Source organism: Thunnus maccoyii, chromosome 15, assembly GCF_910596095.1.
Source record: "Thunnus maccoyii chromosome 15, fThuMac1.1, whole genome shotgun sequence".
Lineage (NCBI taxonomy): Eukaryota > Metazoa > Chordata > Actinopteri > Scombriformes > Scombridae > Thunnus > Thunnus maccoyii.
The window spans coordinates 5,212,518-5,233,100 of record NC_056547.1 but is presented as its reverse complement, the minus strand read 5'-3'; the positions used below and the strand labels follow the sequence as shown (position 1 = coordinate 5,233,100).

Below are 20,583 nucleotides of genomic sequence, written 5' to 3'. Positions count from 1 at the left end.
CCTTAAAAGTATCCCTTCACAGCCAGCAGGGACAGGAGAAATGATTACAGCCTCCAAATATTATTAAATATGTGGTGGAAAAATTGCTTTTATCAATCATGAAACCACACAGACACAAAGAGCACTGGCAGATGAAATACTGTAATCAAAAAAACAATCAAAAATACAATGCATTATATTTCCAGAGAGAGAAACAAACTCACCTTCACTTACTAAGATCATCGTCTCTCTCTCTCTCCGCCGGGTGAGAACACAGTCGGACCTTAAATACCCTCGAACAGGAACAAGACTAATTGCAGTTGCCCTCAGAGGTCAATAAACAACTTTCAAAATAAAACAAGGGTCAGAGTTCAGGTAGTCACAGGGGTACAGTGTCTGTTTTAAAACTCAGAGATAAACACAAATATGCATGTTTCAAACCCACACAGTTTGTGAGGTGAGTCAGAATAGAAATAGAAAGCGAATAAATGATAAAGCTCATCGTTTCATGTTACAATTTACTTTCTCAAATCGATGGCCAAAGAGCAAAACCTCCAATCTGCATCAGCACCAGACCGAGCTGAATTCTGACCCTAGTATACTACTATGTAGTAACTATTACGTTTATTACACTGGCCCATCTTTTTACCTGAAAACAAGCTTAATTTTATTTTTAATTTAATTCTAATTATTAACTTGATTTAGAGCATCGTTTTGTAGAACCTCTTCCAACTTACACCAAGTGCAAAAGCTCCTATCTGCAAAATGATCCAGGAAAAGTGGGGAAAAACCTGCTATCTGCACTTTGTGAGGCACTAATACCTAGTTGGTGTTGTTAACACATAATATATTATGTATCGGGTATCCTTAACAAATAGCATTCTGCAAAAAAACAACACATTTTTTTCTCAAAAAAGTGCATTTTTCAGATAGGAGGTTTTGCTCATCAGCCATCGATATATACATACAGTATGGCCAAAACCCCATTTAATTAATGAACACTGTTATTTAAAAGCAGATTTCAACTAATTAAAAGCAGTTACATTAACCATCCACCCAGCAGCATACTGGATGTACAACAGTAAGATTTCTGCTTATTCAACAAGCAAAGGTTTAGTACTGTTAATTAATTTCATGTACGATCAATTACATGTATGATCACACACTTTGAGTGTCCTGTCTAATGAAAATATGCTCACAGAACTATAGAATCAATCAATTTACTGATTGAATTGGCTGCTGAATAACTCTAGATATATATTAGAGATATAGACATATATTAAAAAAAAACAAACATGCAGCCAAACAAAAAAGGCTGGTGTTTTATTTGAATTGGAAATATAATAATAATGAGAAAATCAAAGCATCAAGATCAGAACTGTAATTACAGTTATGTGAACGAAAAAGCCGTTTAAAAGCCGACATACAAATCTCAAGTCCAGTACGACGTTGAATTAAACTCAATTAAGAAGAAGAAATAAAACCAACCTTCAAAACTTCTATTCAGTCTGTGTATTTACTGATAAATAAAAATATATAAAAGGAAATAATGTCTGAAGGCAACTGCAGTAAACGCTGTTAGTTTTCAGTACCAAGACTGTTACTATTAGATGCTTATAAAAAATGTTGTATGTTAAAATGTTTTGCTGTTATTTTCAGCACCTGAAATAAAGCACAATTTAGTAGATTAATGTTTTTTTACATAAAGAATTCTTTCATTATTCCACATTTAGGTTTATTTCATCCCAAAACAGAAAACCTGGAAGCTCCACCTGCATCCAAATCTAAGCCAAGACTTCAATATTTTTTGCCTTTTTTAAGGGGAGAAGACGTGATTTAAAGCACGACTAGACTACTCTAGTCAACTCATATTCTCCCTTCATAAACCTGATCTTTCCCTCTACTCCTTAAGGGATCTATTTCATACTTACACAACTGCAGTAGTACATCTATCCATCTGTCAGAGGAGATTTAGGAGACAATCTGAAACACGTCACGGTTGGACAGAGGTGCAGGGCTCCCAGGGCCGTTTTATCTTAAGACTGCTGGGCAACGGAGCTGGAAGTGACTCTGTACTGTACCGTAGCTTTGCATGCTTGTGTGTGTATGTGTGTGTGTGTGGGTGCAGATGGGTTGTTAGGAATAAAAAAAAGAAACGGAAAAAGGTGAGAACAAGCAAGGCCAGAGGGAGGTAAGAGCCCACATCAACATGTGAGGAAAGGTCAAAGGTGAAAGAAACAATCATGTGAGAATGGAGAAGTGAAGCAATTGAGAAGAACAGACAACTGTTTCCTATAAAGGTGCATCTGAAAAAAAACCTCCCAGCAGTTTCAATTGAACTGGTTACAGTGTGGGAGGAAGAGAGGGAAGACGAGAGGAAAGAAATATAAGAGAGAGACAGACGAGGAATTAAAGAAAGCCTGAATGAATGAGGAGTTCAATCAATTTAAGTAGGAACGCCGCATTTTTGTAGGAATTGATAGGCGTCAAGAAGGGTGAAGCAAGGAGGAGAGAAATCATAGTTAATATTCTAAATATTAGGCTGGTATTCATCCCAAAGTGGCTTTAGAAAAAACATGAGCATATAGAAGCATCCTTGATGTGAGCCCCAGATTACTGAAGGAGCTTTCAGAAGCCACTTGCAACCGAAGTGTTAGTCGTCCGAGCCAGAAAATACATATTTTGGGAAACAGAGTGTAGCATCAGTGAGGCTTTCATGGGACAACCAACACATCTTCAGGTGGTTCTGTATGTTGAACTGGCGGCACAGTGCCTCATCACGCTGTTAAATAGAGCGGGTTGTGACTTGATTTAGAGGAAGTGGTGGGCAGTTCTGCTAACTAATGGAGCCTCGAAGTAGCGTAGGCAGGCGTGGAAGTCAGTTTCTAGTCACATGCTCCATAAAACCTCCAATCGTGTATGACCATGACCTACTTCTCTCAGTAGGCGGTCTATATAAACATTTAGTGTTCATTCAGGTCTGCCCCCACATCCTCCTCCTGTATTAACATTCGGTTGTTTGTGATCTGTTGAATGTTTCTCTTCATTGAGCTTTCTGTACATCATTCGGGAAACTCAGATAGTAGTTTCTGTGGTTGCTATGGTCACACGGCGAGTCACGGTGCCAAGTTGAAAAAGTTGAATCATCATGAACTTGGACGGCAGCAACAAAGAGTTGTGTGCATTCATGAGAACTGCAGCCACCTTCCTCCTTCTCCTCGCTGCAGTCACCCCCCCCGACCTCGGCCTCGGCGGCACAGCTTCCGTCGTGTTTACACTGAAAACAACGGAGGCGGCAGCGGCAACAGCTCGCTGCCTAAAAGCACTTTCATGGTGTATTCACACATACTGTACAGATGGAAAAAAAAAAAGCAGGCGGCCCTTTTCTCTCTCTCTCTCTCACTCACTTTCCTCTTAACTTCCCAACATTGTGCCACTGGAAGCCTTCTTTGAGTCTTTGAGTGGTGGGTGGAACCAGCATGTTTTTCAAGGTTCGGTTCACAATGAAAGACACGCTGTCACGTCTATGCAGTGTTTGAGTCTGTATGCATGAATGGATCATTAGTGTTATACTCTCAGACAGTGGAGTAACAAACAGATATATCATATTGGCTTGATTATGGGACAACCTCCCCTTTCCTTCTGCAGATATACCATGAATTTCAAATGTATCGTCACATTTAACCCTTTTATGCATAGTGGTCACTACAGTGGACAGCTCTTATATATGCATGGGGTTTTAATGGTATAGTTGCACATCAGCCAACACAGTGGACTCTAGTGTGTCATCCCATACGCTGCCATCCATTGGCCAGCCTTTGTAAGTGCAACACAAAATTTCTCAAAACCAAGATGGCTGCCTGCCGGCCGGAAACACTCCGCAACTCAGGAACATCTTGCCAAACCTTCTATGGTAGTAGACCCTTGCAGGTACATAAAATTTTGTAACATCAAGTAACAACTAAGGAGTAATACAATTGTTAAAATTTCCAAGTATTGATTTTATGTTGGGAGAAAATAACAATTAATCATCTGTCCACTAAATTGGACAAACTCCTTGAAAAATGCGTGTTTAAAAAAAAATGAGGTTCAAATATTTTTTTCATGCCTAAAGAGGAATAAAAACACTTTGACTGAGGTTATCATAATTCATGCATGAAAGAGTTAAATGCAAACATAAAAGAAGTAAAGTAAATATAATTTAATTAACATGACAAACTATAACCTCTTGGCCTATAATCTAATGTTAGCATCTCAAAAAGAATCAGTATTTTAATCTGGTAACAAGCGCTCCCTTCATTCTATTTTTCAGTAATCTCCTGTCAAGCTCTTGGAAGTGGTCAGTTTCGGGAGCATGGAAACATTTTCTGTGACTGTTAAAATATTTAACACCGTCTCCTCGGGGCTCCCTAGCTTCTAACATGACATTCTGTGACACTGGACAGTTGCATGATGACTCTTTCTGCTCCATTTCTGCAGTTGAGACTCTTAACCGATGTGACGTTCTACCTCCATGGCGGCAAAACATGTAATGTTAGATGCAGGTTTTTCCTGCAGATTGAACTGGGTTTACTGGGATTTTTTATGAAGTTGACTAATTATAGCAGACCCACAGTGAAGTGTCAAAGTTTTCATCTTATCTTCACTCTGTCTAGAAAAAAGTAATGCTAAAGTAATGAATATGATTTATTCCTAAATGTCGGACTTATTTTCACCTCCTTCTAGTCTGTCAGTCCTGTTTCTTTTCACTTTCACTATTTCATCAAGTCAGTCTTTGTTCATTTTTTGGTCAATAAAAGTATTTTGAAATACTGGAACATGAATGCTCTGAGTAACTTCTACGACCCCGACGCTTCATACAAGCCATTCAGAAGTTTCCCCATTCAGTATTCAGAAAATAAGGTGAAAAATATAGATTTATCCCAAGTCCACCCATATACTGTGTGTTTACTCTGCTGCATCATGCATCAGCAGAGTCCTCAGCTGGCCTAAACCTTGGATCATATCTAGGTGGTTCATACCTTCAGTGTGTTTAAGATACTGTATGTTTGCTGCAGCGTAATACATACTAATTCTGTGCCCAGCTATGAAGCGTCAGAAATATTAAGATGTTTGTTCTTTAACTGAATATTTATATATTGAAACATTATAAATCCCTAAAATAATAACTAAATCTCCTTTTAATTAGTAGCTGTAATTCCAGCTCAGTCAATCCTGTAACACCTTGATACACTCGGCGAATGAGAAAATGTGACTGTAAGAGAGAGACCTTGTTACAAAAACAGAGACCCAGACAGAGCAGGGAGCTGGTGAGCGAGGCAGGACACAGTCTCTAAGCCTGGATGATAACAAATACTTAAACTGTAAAGGGACCCAGTTAAGAGGGAGGTGGAAATTGAAGGCAGTGTGTGTGTGTGTGTGTGTGTGTGTGTGTGTGTGCGTGTGTTGGAAGAGATGGTAAGTTGCAGTAGCAGGGATGTCACTCTATTGGCAACTGAGAGATATAAGCCTTTACAAAAAATAAAAAAATGATGCAGCAAACTTCTCAAACCAAACCACCAACCTGTGCTGAGGTCAATATATAAAAATATATATCAAACTTTTACAAATAACTAGTCAATAACTCTGTGGTAGAAATAAAGGTACTGCCTAACTGTCTATGTTAGGTGCAGCATGGAGCATTGGATCAAACGCCAATGTCTCTTCCAATTATTGAATGCTGGTTTTCCATTTTAGGAACCGTCACCTGAAACATTGCATTACCTGCAGCTCCCCTCGGCTTTATGGTGCTTTCATAGTGAGTTTCAGCTCGTTATTTAGCTGTCCGGCTTCAACTTTACTGTTTTGGTTCACACTCAGCGCTCTCTTGGTGTTGTTTTGTTCTCCAGCAGGCTGCTGTTTTCAGAGAAAAAGCCCTAAAAAGCCACCGTACACTACCTGCTCAGCAGCAAACAGCAAACAGACACAGTTAGCTGTAGACTAGCTGGTGAACATAGGGGAGCATTTAGCAGATAAAGAGCCAGATATTTCCCTCAGGAGTTGGTAGAGAGCGAAAACAGAGCTATAAGAGAGTGAATATTGGACTTACATTCACCAGGTGGACAGAAACACGACTCCAAATGAATGATGATGTTGCTCCGTAACTGCTGGATGTGTGAAGAAGCAACATTTGCTAACAAGTTCAACATATTAGCTTAACAGGATATGTCAGTGTTGTGTTTCCGCTGCCCCCGAAGTCAGCTAATGCAGGTTTAAACTTGTGAACAAGTTCCTCTTAGTACTTTTTATACATTTTTAAATCAAGATGTTTAGGAAGTACAAGCAGCACTTTGTTGTTATGCAGTTTGTTCTGCTCCACACAATGTGGTCCTTGATAATAATATTAATATTGTTTCACTCTCTTAATCTTTTCCTTGCATCATTTTGCTACGTGCTACATTCCACCTTCTCATTTCATCTCTTACAGCTGATTCCAGCTCGCTCCTCTCCCCAAAAACATACAAAGGCTCAGCCATCATTGCTTGTCCAACATGTACATTTCACACTGGACACTTGTTTCACTGTGTCCTTGCATATATGCAGTACTAAACTGTGTTTATTCATGTTATTCTTGTGATGTAGCAACATTTACTCGACTAGCCATGCTTGACAGCTCCGCTAGCATTGCCTGAGAGAACCTGGAACTTGGACTTAAGGGTTAACTTCCCAAAGGAGAAATGAAGTGAGAATAACAGAAATAAAAGCAAAACGTGTGACAATGGCTACATGTTCCATTAGTAGATACTCAAGTGATTTATTAGTGGATTTAAGGGACTGAAGACAGATTTAAAAAATGGTCAAAATCAATACAGTAGAAGCTCTGATATCCTGACTCAAGCTCCAGAAATACTACATGTGACATTTCCCCTTAATGCACTTTAATAATACATAATGCAATATGTTCTTACACTTTCCATAAATGGCAACATATTTCAAACTCTTTTTATAGTCCCCTGCCCAAGCTGAGATAATCCTGATGACATCATTAAGTGTTTTCACAGGCTGAGTAGAAATCCTCATGACGAGTAAACTTACTTAGATGTGTAAAATCAGCCCGTTTAAACCCCTGTTGTGAAAAAAAGGGGGGGGGGGATCATTACATCCTAAATCCAATTTGGTAAATTTGAGTCTTATTTTAATGTATTTACATCTATGGTGCTCCAATGTTGGAGACACTCAAAATTCAAAACAAGTCTTTTAAACGCTGCATCACATACAGTATGTCAACAAATATCATATTGTTTTTGTCCTTTCAGGTCAAAATATGCCAGAATACTATATCTCTACTATATTCTTTTTGTTGTGCTCTTTTATTATATATTTTTTATATTTATGATTATTACATTTCCCCTCATTCCCTCATGTAATCATCCTGACGTCTGTCGGCTGTCGTCAGGCTGCGACTGTAAAAGCACATTTGTTCTTAATGGACTCGCCTTGTGAAATAAGAATCAAACTGATAAGTAAGATTATTCCGCCGGACCTTTAATCTCACAGGTACTCATGTGATTCAACATGAATATATTCGAAACAACAAAGGAGGCAGACGGCTCGCTCTGCATCACTATCAACTCCTGCTCCCACCGGCTGTTAGTGCATTGTGGTCCCTGTAGTGCGCACCATACGGGTATTCAGATGTTAGGTCGTTGTTATAAAACATGAGGTGATTAAGACTGACATTGTAAAGTCTTTTTGTGAAGTCTTTACCAGAATATCTTTACCAAGTAACCCTCCAATCAGGATGGGCTCCTCTGGGAAAAAAAGCCAATTAATAACCAATTAATTTAAAAAAAGAAAGTAACCTAAGAGAAAAACCTAACCTAACCAAAAGGTGTCTCAGGGAGGGAGAGAGCACCAGCAACCGCGCTCCAAAGTCCCAGGTGTTGCCAGTGTTCCTGATGACGCTGCCACACCCACCTCCAGTACCTGCAGAAACAACAGAAAGCAGCCACACAAATTGAAGCCAAAGGCAGACGGGGCAGAGAGGGTCGTAACACCTTAGAACTGTAATCAAAGGTTCCCAGATGTGAAAATGGTGAAAATACGTCCTACAGAGTCAAGTTGGTGGTTCATTAGTGATCCGAAGATGTAAATATATTCAGATCTGTCATTCAAATACTCTGATGTTGATCATTATTCTCTGTGTTTGGGATTAACAAACATATTAATGAATGAAATGAGGGCTTTGTCTCATGATAAGCATTAAGAACATGGTTATCAAGTGTGTCATATTTAGTGCTGAGTGTAGAATTGAAGTTGTTTTTAGTTGGGAACAGTTCTGTTTGAAAGAGTAATGTTTGAGGCAGTACTAAGAGTAAAATGAAGGCCAAGTAAACATCTTTATGCTCATATAGGCTCATAGTAAGAGTAGAGATCATTGCAGTAAAATTTGTGGAATATTCCAATTATAGTCCCATTACAAAGGGCCATTTCTATCCATGTTAAATCCCTTAACTTACCTCTGACACAATCAATTTTCACCACATTTTGCACCACATACATCAGTCAGACTGTGTTACAACACTGCCTCCTCCATTGTTTTGTCATTTAAGAGTGCATTTCTAAGCTACAAACATATATCTTGTGCTTGAAGCAGCAGTACTGGCATTAAAACAAGTGAAGAGTCTTTCTCTGGGTAAACACCTTTGTACATGCTGTGCACGGTTAGAGCTACCTTAAAAAACAGTCGTACTCGTATTACAATATTTGTAATGCCAGAGTGGTCGACTCCCTCACGCTTCCAGAACAAAAACCATCAAAGAAGCGACGTTTCGGTGGTTCCATCAATGCCTCGTAAAACGCTATGACCGAAACACACAGAGAGCGAGATTCCATTCTCCTGTGCACTTGTCTTACAGGTGTGCATTAGATTACATAATATATGCGCATTGTATTTGCATAATGAAGTCCACAAGCACATACCGTGGAAGCACTGTGACCGAAAGAGGAGGGAGACTCCATATGGGAAAATTCAGGTTGTCATAGGTTCCATATGGAAACTAGAATATTCATAGAATCTATGTGAACTTCTTAATTGAAAAATACATCACTCTAATTACTATCCATAATCGTATGTTAATGTAAATGTCATTCATACTATGTCCTTGTAACTGTAAAGTTCTGGCTCTCACTGCAGACATCAACTAAACCTGCATTAAAAATTCAGGATGTGGTGGTCTCTCTCTCTTTAAAAGGATTAATGAACATGAGATGATTTTTTTTTTTTGGGGGGGGTTACTGCTGCTCTCAGTGTTCAGAGAACTAAGGTCATCCGTTTGAATCCCTGGGCCTGCTGGGAACATGTTGGCAAGCAAAATGAATAAATAATGTTGTCACTTAACTCAAGCTACTGCTGCTAAAATGCCCTTGAGGAAGGGCACATAAACCTCATTAACCCCAACCTTAACCCCATCTGCTCCAGTGGATCTGCTCATTGGCTCCAGTACCAGACTATAGTTGTACCTGGCAGCTCCCGGGTGTGAATTTTAAAGAGCATATGTCTCTTCTCGACTTTGCCTGGTTAAATACGGGTATAAAAATAGATCAGTTGTTGTCCTAAAATTGATATATAGCTGCTGGAAACCAAACACCAGAGCTCCATGAGAGAGTGCTTGAATGCAAAATAAAACAATAAAGCTCTTCACGTCTTAACTCAAGGATGACAGCTCTTTGAAAGCGACACGCAGCTGCTTTACATTCCTCACCCACCGGAGTAATAGAAAATAAATCAAACGCAACCTTCGGTGTTTGCAGAGCACTACGTAATTATTTACACACTTAGTCTGCCAAGGCAATTTTGATTGAACCAAAGGGATATACAGTATGTGACTGGATTAAATCCAACAGACGGTGCAAAATTATAAACTCACTTGTCGAGACAATTGAAAATGAGCAGACTCGTACAGCATAAATGCAAATAAATCAAGTGCTATGTACACTGCTTGAAAGCACAGATAACTGAAAACAATTATAAAAATAATAAAGGAAATAACAATTATTACCTCCTCAAGCTAAGCAGATGCTTTTAGTTGTGGGAAAAAAAGAACTTGTTGGGTAAAAAACAACTATTTTCATTGCTTGGTCCCTCCTCTCTTGTTGATGTTGTGCTATTCAGTAAATTCAGCTGGTGTTGTCTTTGGTTAGAAAAAGACTTCATACCAATGAACACATCAAGCATTTTAAAATCACTTTTAAATGACTTCCCTCAGGCTGCATTGAACAAATGCTGTGTGACAGAGAAGCTCAGCATTACACTCTGAATGTTTTACACAACAACACATTTCACACAAGTTTCAAACAACATAAAAAGATCACGAAAATATTCACAATACGAAGTTGAGGAAAATTACTGAGTCATAAAAGGTCTAATAACATAGTTCAACTTTTTATGTCTCCATTATGTCTAATAAAAATCAAGTACAGGTCATAAAAATGTTAAATTTCCTAGTAGTGAACTGCCACACTGCTGCAGTTGCGTTCCCTTTGGCGAACAAATTCCCTTCCTTTTGTGAAGGGTTTAACAGAGTTTACTTACGAGTTTGTTTTATAAAGTGCTGGAACCCAAGGATGAAGCTTTTTAAATTTTTCTATTCATTATTTTTGTTGTCGACACAGTTTTTGTTCATAACATGAGACTGAAATGCAGACGACACAAAGGTTGTGTTCAAAATCACTCCCTCATTCACTACGACTACTCTGTATAATAGACAAAATATTTACTCAATATTGAGCAGCAAATTGAGATCTCAAACTCGATCATCAGAAAATAATGCATCGTAATTATGAATGAAGCAATCTCTGCTGTGATAAAATGAACACTTGGGCTGTAATCCCTTTTGTCTGATGCACTGCTGTCTGCCTGGTCACCATATTAAAACTGTCATATTAAACTGTAGATTATGTTACATAACGTTAGCTAATGGGCTCGGAGTTAAACCTGCAGTGCAGAACTTTTACATATAAATGAGCCACATGAGTTCACACAAGGCTGATTGAGCATTGCCAGATAAATCTCTCTGTATTTCACAGTGTACAGAGCTTTAAATCTGGTGTTGGTTTTGACATTCCTACGCTGGCCGGATGAATGCACACTAGAGACTTCCGCTAGCTGAGCAGCTAACTTCCGGTTAGCTCTCCACTAACTAGAATGGTAATAAAATAATTTAACCATGCGGCTCCTCTAGACTTTCCAAAATGTTATTGGACCGAATAAATCAAATTCTTATAGTGAAATGAGTCATTTTGCGGGGGTTGTGTGACACTCAAAACAATTTATCCACCATTTTACAGCTGCAACAGTAGCGCCACAGTAGGCTACAGCGGAGCCTATGACATAAGCATGTGTCTATAGTAAGTTTGTAATAACTCTCACTGCCAGAAGGGGGAGACAAAAATCCCACACTCCAGCTTTACCTTACTAACGTTAGTTCGTTATAACTTCAGTCACATATGCATAGGAAGCTCCAGTCTGTTATAAATCTAGCATAACGTTAACGTTATGCTAACTTGCTTGCAAATAAGTTATTGAATTAACATACAAATCAAATGAAATGTACCTTGAAAACACATGAAACATTAGCTTAATAACAACACACCAAAAAATACCGGTGCCTCCATCACCAAACCAAGTGGAGAGATGAAGGAGCAGTCTACACATTCACCGCTACGCTAAACTGCTCCCGGAGCTTTCAAGCATGGCACCGATGTGCGTTCACACGCTACACAGTGAAGTATTGACCCTTCCTTCCTTTTATAGTTTCCTTGTGCCAAAAATAAGACCTTACAATTCCCAATTTTAAAGCAGCATTAATTTATGTAGATGAAATCACAACAACACAAGCTCCCACAGCTGCTGTTTACTTTTTGTTCACAGTACTAATAGTTTTCACTGTTGATCATAAATGGTGCATGTGTGCAGTGAATCACCAAAACGCATTAAAAGGGGATTTTGCATAATCATTAAAGTAAAATGACTGCCAAAATATTCATTTTCATCAAAATACTTCAATATTGATTGCTGGGAATCATGCTTTTCGGCCAAAACCCACCATCTGTGAGCTGATAACAAGGACTTTTTTCCCTTTTTTCCCTCCTTTTTTCTTCTTGTCTTCTCCTACTGTGATATTAATATCATATTGGTATTGAAGTTTGTTTGATTCAGCTTTTTATGGTTCAGAAAATATCTCATTTTGGCTTTTCAGGTAAATAATTTGCATGATTACTTGATTTTTATACAGTATATGTTTACCAAATCTCATTAGATATCTATCTAAATCTAATTTTAAATAGCTTAAGGTTGATGGAAATTATTCCATTTTCTAAACCTGTGATATTGCCACTGCAACCAGCCAAGGTGGAGAGAAAACCTGCAGCCTCACAGCCCTCCATGGCACACACTTTGACAGGCCAGCCTTAAAAGCATATTAACTCTGTCTGGCAGTAAGTTTAATGGATAAATCCTGAGCCTCTCCACCTGCTCCCTCACCGTACAGTACGTCACTCTGCAGGGGAGCATCAGCTAAAAGCCTTAAATTTTAAACAGTGCTTGTTGCTCTTTGGTATGTCAGCACAGCGTCGAGTTTGATTTAACGTCTCTTCCTGGATGTAATGCAGAGAGACGGAGGTGTTGATGAGTCGACCCAGCAGCTCAGTCCGTCTCTCCGGTGCTGTTTGATTAGCGTTACAGCTGCCACAGCTGCTGTAGTCAGTGTTGGCAGCAAATCCCTCACTAATTTAGCGAATCTCAGAAGTATCTGCTGGTTTCCTCGGTAGATACTTCTGAGGTTACACTGACACCCATCTCTTAAGAAGGACAAGATGAGGGGAGACAACTCCCCTCCTTTATAGTATAAGACTGCTCATTTTCTTTGTCATGCAGTCAAGGAATGTCAGTCTTTTCTTACAGGAGAAGAAGAAGTTAACACTATGTTTTATAAGCTCTAGACTTAAAACCTCTCCCTGGACACATCAGTGTGTAGTAGGGGTGTGCCTAAATACAAATACATTATTCGGCAAAGCACAAATAGTGGGTTTTATATGAATACTTGTTTCATACAAATATTTTAAAAGTTATTTGTTTTTTGAAAAAAAAAAACAACATGTCAAATACCAGTTCACAGGTCGGTTACATCATTATCTCAGTCTCCCTCCTCTGCTCCACTGTTACGTCTATCAAGGGTAAGTCCCAAGGGACTCTCCATAACCTGTTGTTCCCCTTCTCCTTTCCACAAAGTTAGATTGTAAAAAATAGGCAATAAATGAAAAGTGCAATGCAAGAATTGCCTTTGAAGTTCTTCTACCTGTCACATGGTGTGCTGTGTTATGGGTGTATAAATAGGTAGAGGTCTGTCTGCAATGAGGCGATGAGTAAAGTTTTAGCTCAGTAATCAGTGCAGTCGTCTATGATCTGGGAGACTACAGTTCGAGACCTGGTGTGGGGACCTCCTTCATAAGGTAGTTTATTCATGAACACTTATTGTAACACTTTAATTTTCTAAAATTAAAAGTGTCATAAAAACAAAAACAGGATTTTAAAACCTCTTTTCTTTTTTTGGTTTATTCAAATACGAATACAAATAATTACATATATGTGAAAAATGTTATTTGTCTAACTTGTCAATTTGTTATTGTTTCTCTGTTTGTCTTGTTTTTATGCTATTTTATTCCTCTTTGTCCTCACTGTGGGAAGGCAGGAAAAAACCTACTGGACAGTTTCTAAACTGAGTCATTTCCACAGCTGGTAACGTTTTAAAAGCTGTATTTAAGTTGCACTCAACACATCTCAGGTACGCGAGCTCAGGGTGTTGCAGTAAATGTTAATGTTTCTTGTTAAATGATAGTGTTTCTTGTATATGGTGTTATCTTAATCCTGAGGAATCGCTCTCTCATTCTGCCTTGCACAGAGATGTATGGTAAAATGACAATAAACTTGATTTGATTGACATTGCTCTGCTGTTTTTCCTGCTAATGAAATAAAGTTCAGCATGAAGCCACAATGAAACAAGCATCCTATTCTTACAATGGTTACAATTTAAAATGATTCTGATGGTGTAAATTGTTTTTATTAGAGAAAACAATCATGGTGTACATTGGTGCAGAAATGCCATGAATGTTTTTTTTTGTTGTTCTGACTCCTGTGTTGAGACATGTTTTGTCTCTGATAACCACAAAGACAAGAAGAGTTTTCTCTTGTCGGCAGATGGTATTTATTGTGTATCTGATCTGAGCACAGTGAGACCAACAGCTGAGAGCATCTCTGTACACAGAATCGAACTTGTTTGTTTTCAGCTCTCTCTGCCTCATAGCGTGTTCCTTTCATTGTCTCATTGCCTTTGTTCAACCTCACTTTAATGCATGAAAATAACTTTTTCGCACATCTGCCAAAGGGCTTATAAACTCGAGCAGTTATAGGAGAAAACTGATGAGGTGGAGGTGAAAAAAACACCAAAATACAAAGCGTAATGATGTATTATTGTTATTTTCTATAACAGGATGCCTTGGAATGTATTATCAAGCTTATAGTGTATCACGGCCATTACTGCAGGCAAAAAGAAAGCAATTTTTATAAAGTCATATTGTTTTATAGTTCTCTCGTAGTCAGTTTAACCTAATTTAAGGTCACTGTCAGAGTCACTAGTGAGAGTTAACTGTAGAAAGTTCTGTTGCTATAGAAACTTGCATTTAATTATCTCCGGGGCACTAATCATGAACAGTGAGCAGAAGTACAGTACTGCGTGAAAGGTTTCTAAAAGTAAAGAGTGGATGCTTTTAAAAATAATGTCATGAATAGCTTTTTATTCATCAATAAACCTCATACAAAGTGCAGTAAATAGAAGAAACCTGAATGAAATCAATATTTGGTGTGAGCAGCATTTAGGCGTCTCAGCTGCTTCTGTCTCTTCATGTTAGTCCCAGACTGACTCCATGATATTGAGATCAGGGCTCTGTGGGAGCCAGACCATCTGCTGCAGGACTCCTTGTTCTTCTTGTCACTGAAGATAGTTCTTTATGACTCCGGCTGGATGCTTGGGATCATTTCTCATACTGCAGAATAAATTTGGGATCGATCATATGCTTCCCTGATTGTATTGCGCTATGGATAAGAATCTAAACATCTAAAATGCAGACAATGTTTGCACAGTACTGTATGCTCAAGGTGTCTGGTTTGGTCACAACTATTTTCTGTGGTCATGGTATAAGTATAGAGCACAGAAACACAGTAATGAGCAGACAGGGGTAATATTTTACTAATGTCCCTCTTACCAAAGAATGAATATATATACAGACGGGTGACAAATCAAAGGAAAAACAGGTCTGAATGCTTTTGCTGGCATGGTTTGGGTCCACTTGTCCCCTTAGAGGGAAAGGTCACTATAAATCAATACAAAGTTGTTGTGAGACATCACCTTTATCCTATGATGAAACCTTTCTATCTATGGGAGTGGTGTCTTCCAGGATGACAATGCCCCAGTTCACAGGACACGAGGGGTCACCGAATGGTTTGATGAGTATAAAAATGATGTGAATCATATGCTATGACCTTCACAGTCACCAGATCTCAACCAAACTGAACACCTATGGGAGATTTTGGACTGTTGTGTTGGACAGCGCTCTTCACCACCATCATCAAAACACCAAATGAGGGAATATGAGGGAAAAACACACCTGAGCTGCAGTGTCTTTTGTGCAGAAAGACACATGGTTGGAAGCGGGAAATGAACAGTAGTCTCCAGTGGCAAATCTTTTTGTCGTCTTGCCAACTAGCTAGCCATCCCCCAAACCTGCCTCCTCCTGATAAGGAAGTCACCTTATATTGACGTCACCTGAACAGCATCACTTCCCCGAGTCGTCTTTGCCGGCCTGAATTTTAGACCTATACTGTCGTTTTTCTGTGAAGATGGGCTGAACCAAATCACTAAATTATTCTCAACAACTATCTTGTCTCATCTGTGATACTGTTATTTTCTTTTTCTTTTTAATATACTTGCAGAGACACTGCAAAGTAAGGAGAATACTTTAACCTGTTGCTTTGTGCGTATGAAAGTAAAGTCTTTGAATCATGAGTCTTATCCACTGTTAAAAAGTTTTTTGTCCACAGTCCAGCTATGAGAAACAGTTTTCTATTTATTAAAGATGAGAGGCAAACTTCTGAAACTTTATCTGATATTTGCATGTGTGTGTTTGTGTGTGTTACAGAGCCCTACAGCCCGGCAGTGTGGGTGATGATGTTTGTGATGTGCCTGTCGGTGGTGGCTGTCACCGTCTTCATCTTTGAGTTCTTCAGCCCCGTGGGATACAACCGTAGCCTGCAGAGCGCCAAAAGTAAGAGACGGAGTCACTCCGGCGTCGGCACGCCAATCAACCCGCTGCCACTGCTCATTTCACATTATTACCAACTTGTCACTTCGTCAGTTATGTAAGCGAAGGGGGGCTGATTTGAGGAGGGCATTTGCTCAAATTATACAAAGGGTCCCACTTTTTTTCCACTGCATATGAATCAAAACAATCACCTCACGCCCACGATCCAGCTTATTTATTTTTAACGAAACAAACACTGACAGCAGGGTGGTGGTTGATTTTGACATTTTTACAGTACTTGTCAGTTCATCATCTATTCCAACTGTTTACTGGCTGCGCCTTTGTGCTGCTACATTCATTTTAAATAATCATCTGGAAATGTTGTTCATTACTTTCTAATAAATTGACACATTTGGAATTACACTGAATTGGAGTGACAGGAAGGTTTGTTCATTACAAACCATTACAAATTACTGGCAGCTGTGGCTCAGAGGTAGAGCGGGTCACCCACTAATCAGAAGATCAGCGATTTGATCCCTGTCTCCTCCAGTCCACATGTCAAAGTGTCCTTGGGCAAGATACTGAACCCCAAATTGCTCCTGAAGGCTGTATCATCAGTGTATGAGTGTATGTGTGAATGAGCATTAGAAACTTGTCCTTATCAGCAGGTTGGCACCTTGCATGGCGGCCTCTTTCATCAGCATATGAATGTGTGTGTGAATGGGTGAATGTTGGTATTTAGTATGATTTCTGTATGATTTTTTCCCCCACACATTGTTTTTAATCTTACACTTTCTACCTCATAAATATAATTTCTCCTCCCACTGTATTTCATTTCTCTCATTCTACAAAACTTCTAGAAACTGTATATGGTAAAGAGTTTCTAAGTTCAAAGGTCCATTTACTAGATTTCACCAATATCATACATCACTTTTGTTAGGACCCCTGTTTTTAGAGTGTATCAGCCATTATCTCAACATATTGAATGGTTCAATGTCTTAAGTTCTAAGACAACCTGGGAAAGATTGAGGAGGCCACTTGTGCCAGACACGAAAGACCATCCTTGAACTGAGAAATCGGGTTACAATCTCCCCTTAAAGGATAAGGCTGGCAATTTTCTGTATTTTTCTTATTGTCAACAAATCTTATGTTCAGGGCCAAACCAACAATGAACTGATCTACTTACAGGTATTGTGTGCGTATCCAAAGCCTGATATATCTTATACCTTTGTGCTGTAGACCTCTGTTGTCCAAAAACCTATTAAAAATGTCAATGAGTCACACCGCTACACTGGGTGACATGTTCCTTCACCACAAAGAGTTTGGGCTTGTTAGTTTGTTTAGAAATGGTTCCATTTACAGTGCTTTGCTAGTTTGTTGTGCTACATATCAAAACCTGTTGACTTTGTACTAGCTAGCCGCTATGTGAACAGAATTGAGTTCCCTCACATGGCAGTGGCGTCTGCATTACAAGGATCTACTCTCTAGGAATTGAAAATATGATCCATTTCTAAATAAACAACCAAGCCCAAACTCATTTTGGCAAAGGAACATGTCACCCAGTGCAATGGTTTGACTCATTGACGTGTTTTTAATAGTTTTTGGACAAAAACGGAGGTCTACAACACAGAGAAATAAGATAGATTAGGTTTAGGATGCACACACAGTAATTGTAAGTAGATCAATTTATTGTTGGTTTGGCTCTGCACACTATATTTGTTGACTATAAGAAAAATATAGAAAAATGCCTACCATATCCTTTAATATGACCACTTTTTATCATACGACTTCCAAATGAAGACCACCAAGATGCAGCTGAAAGCGGTGGACTTTTGAATTTAGATTATCTTTACAATAAACATCCTAGACATAGAGACTGTTGTTGGCCACAATCTTGAATGCTTTAAAAAGACAATTCACTTCTTTAAAGTATATTTTGTCAAAGCTTTGAGATACCCAAATACAATAGAGGTGAATTGAGTTTTCATTGATGGCGCCCAAAACATCAGACAGTTTTCTAAGGGACTACTTTTAACTGAGGAATAATTCCACTTTGACCAGCCTTTTGCTTCTGGAAAGACATATTGCTGTTGATGTTTAGAAATTTAAATCACCTCTGTTTTGTTGTAATGGTAGAAGAAAGTACGGCAGTAATTATCAACCAAATTAAATTAGAACTATCTACTAGGGGTGTGCCCGAATACAAATACATTATTCGGTAAAGCACAAATAGTGGGCTTTTTTTTTTTTTTTTTTTACAAATATTTGTTTCATACAGATATTTTAAAAATTATTTGTTTTTTTGGGGAAAAAAAGCCCATGTTAAATACCAGTGCGCAGGTTGGTAACATCACTATCTCCGTCTCTCTCCTCTGCTCCGCTGCTACATTTATCAGCTGGTCTCAACGAGGGGAGTCACATCCACCTGCTACATGATGCACATTTCCTAATTTGGACATCACTTCTGGAGTTGGGGGTGTTCCCCAGAGATAAAGCTGAGCTACTGATACATGCAAAGTGTTCCCGATGGACTCTCCATAACCTGTTGTTCCCCTTCTCCTTTCCACAAAATTAGGTTGTAAAAAATAGTCAATAAATGAAAAGTGCAAAGCAATAATTGCCTTTGAAGTTCTTCCCTACACGTTACACACTGTGCTGTGTTATGGGTGTATAAATAGGTAGAGGTCTGCTTGCAATGAGGTGATGATTAAAGATATAGCTCAGTAGTCAGCGCAGTCGTCTATGATCTGGGAGACTCCAGTTCGAGACCCAGTGTGGGGACCGCCTTTGAAAGGTAGTTCATTCATGAACACTTATTGTATTACTTTGATTTTCTAAAATTAAAATCATAATAACAACAAAAACAGGATTTTTAAGCTTCTTTCCACTTTTATTCGAATACAGATACAAATACAAATATCATCAACAAATATAGATACAAATACAAATACTGGCCTCTCTGCACATCCCTACTATCTATATGACAACATAGATTTAAGCATAGTTTTAAGTAAGATGATTTGGGTGAACTGACCTTTTAATAAATGGTTTCTCTTCTTTTCTCCTCCAGCTTTCAAAGTTTTAATGAGCTGTAAAGCAATATGAAGTCTGCTATGGACCTTGATAGATTATTCTCTTCCTTCTTTTCATTACATTCATTTCATTTTCTTGCATACATTCAGTTCTATTTCCCTTTCAGTGCAGAAAAGTTGACAACTCAGTAGATTCTTCATACCGTCATATTCACTCTTTATTTACCTTCCCATCTATACTTTCAGAGAGCCATATGTCTCTTCTTCCAGTAGAAAGAAATGCATGGCGACATTTCATCTTAAATGACCAACTAGATTCCTCTGTTTTTTCTATTTTGTCTCTCATTCTTCTCTCCCATCTGAAATGTTGAAACTTCACAGTGTGATAATTCTAGTGCCAGGTTTAATCTTTAATAACTCTATATAGGTCTTTCCACTACCCCCACTTTGACTCAATCTCCCCTGTTTGAACTTCCAACATCACACAGTTCTTAGATCACTGTAGGGAAATGTGTCCCTGCAATCACTGCAACCCAAGATTATAATGAATGTACTGTACACTATAAGTCCAAAAGTATGTGGACACTGCTGTTTACATGCTTTTGTGTCCTAGCTACTGTTGTTGTTCATGGTTTGGATGAGGTTTCTGTAGTTCCAATGAAGGGAGATCTTAATGCTACGGCATACAATTATATTTTACACAATATTACAAATTATATCTTGGGGAATACCATTTCCTGTTTATACATGACAATGTTCCACTGCAAAAAATGCATCTATAAAGAAAAGGTTTTCTGAGTTTCTCCTATGCAGAGCCCTTAAGTCAAGTCAAGTCAATGTCATTTGTATAGCCTAATATCACAAATCACAAATTTGCCTCAAGGAGCTTTACAATCTGTACAGCAATACAACATCCTCTCCTTAGACTCTCAGTTTTGGACAAGGAAAAACTCCCCCAAAAAACAGGGAAAAGAATATGGAAGAACCCTCAGGGAGAGCAACAGGGGAGGAATTTCTCTTCCAGGACAGGCAGACATGTAATAGATGTCATGTGAAGCATTGACCTCAACCCCATTCAACACCTTTGGGATGAACTGAAGAGATACCCAAACATGTTTTAAGGCATATAAAATCCACTGCTTGGAATAATAAAATGTGTCTGACATGTTTTTTCACAAAAATCCTTAAAATAGCATCCTTTCCTTCTACGTCATTAAAAATCCAGAATCTAAGAATA

General features: G+C 38.6%; 1 protein-coding gene across 1 annotated transcript in view; it reads left to right on the top strand.

The window, feature by feature from the left end:
• LOC121913765 (glutamate receptor ionotropic, NMDA 2D-like) overlaps window positions 1–20,583 on the top strand; it is a 153,376-nt gene that overhangs the window by 100,903 nt on the left and 31,890 nt on the right. The window contains exon 10 of the mRNA XM_042436564.1: window positions 16,213–16,338. Within this exon, the coding sequence (XP_042292498.1) occupies window positions 16,213–16,338 (126 nt within the window). The remainder of the gene's footprint in view (window positions 1–16,212; window positions 16,339–20,583) is intronic.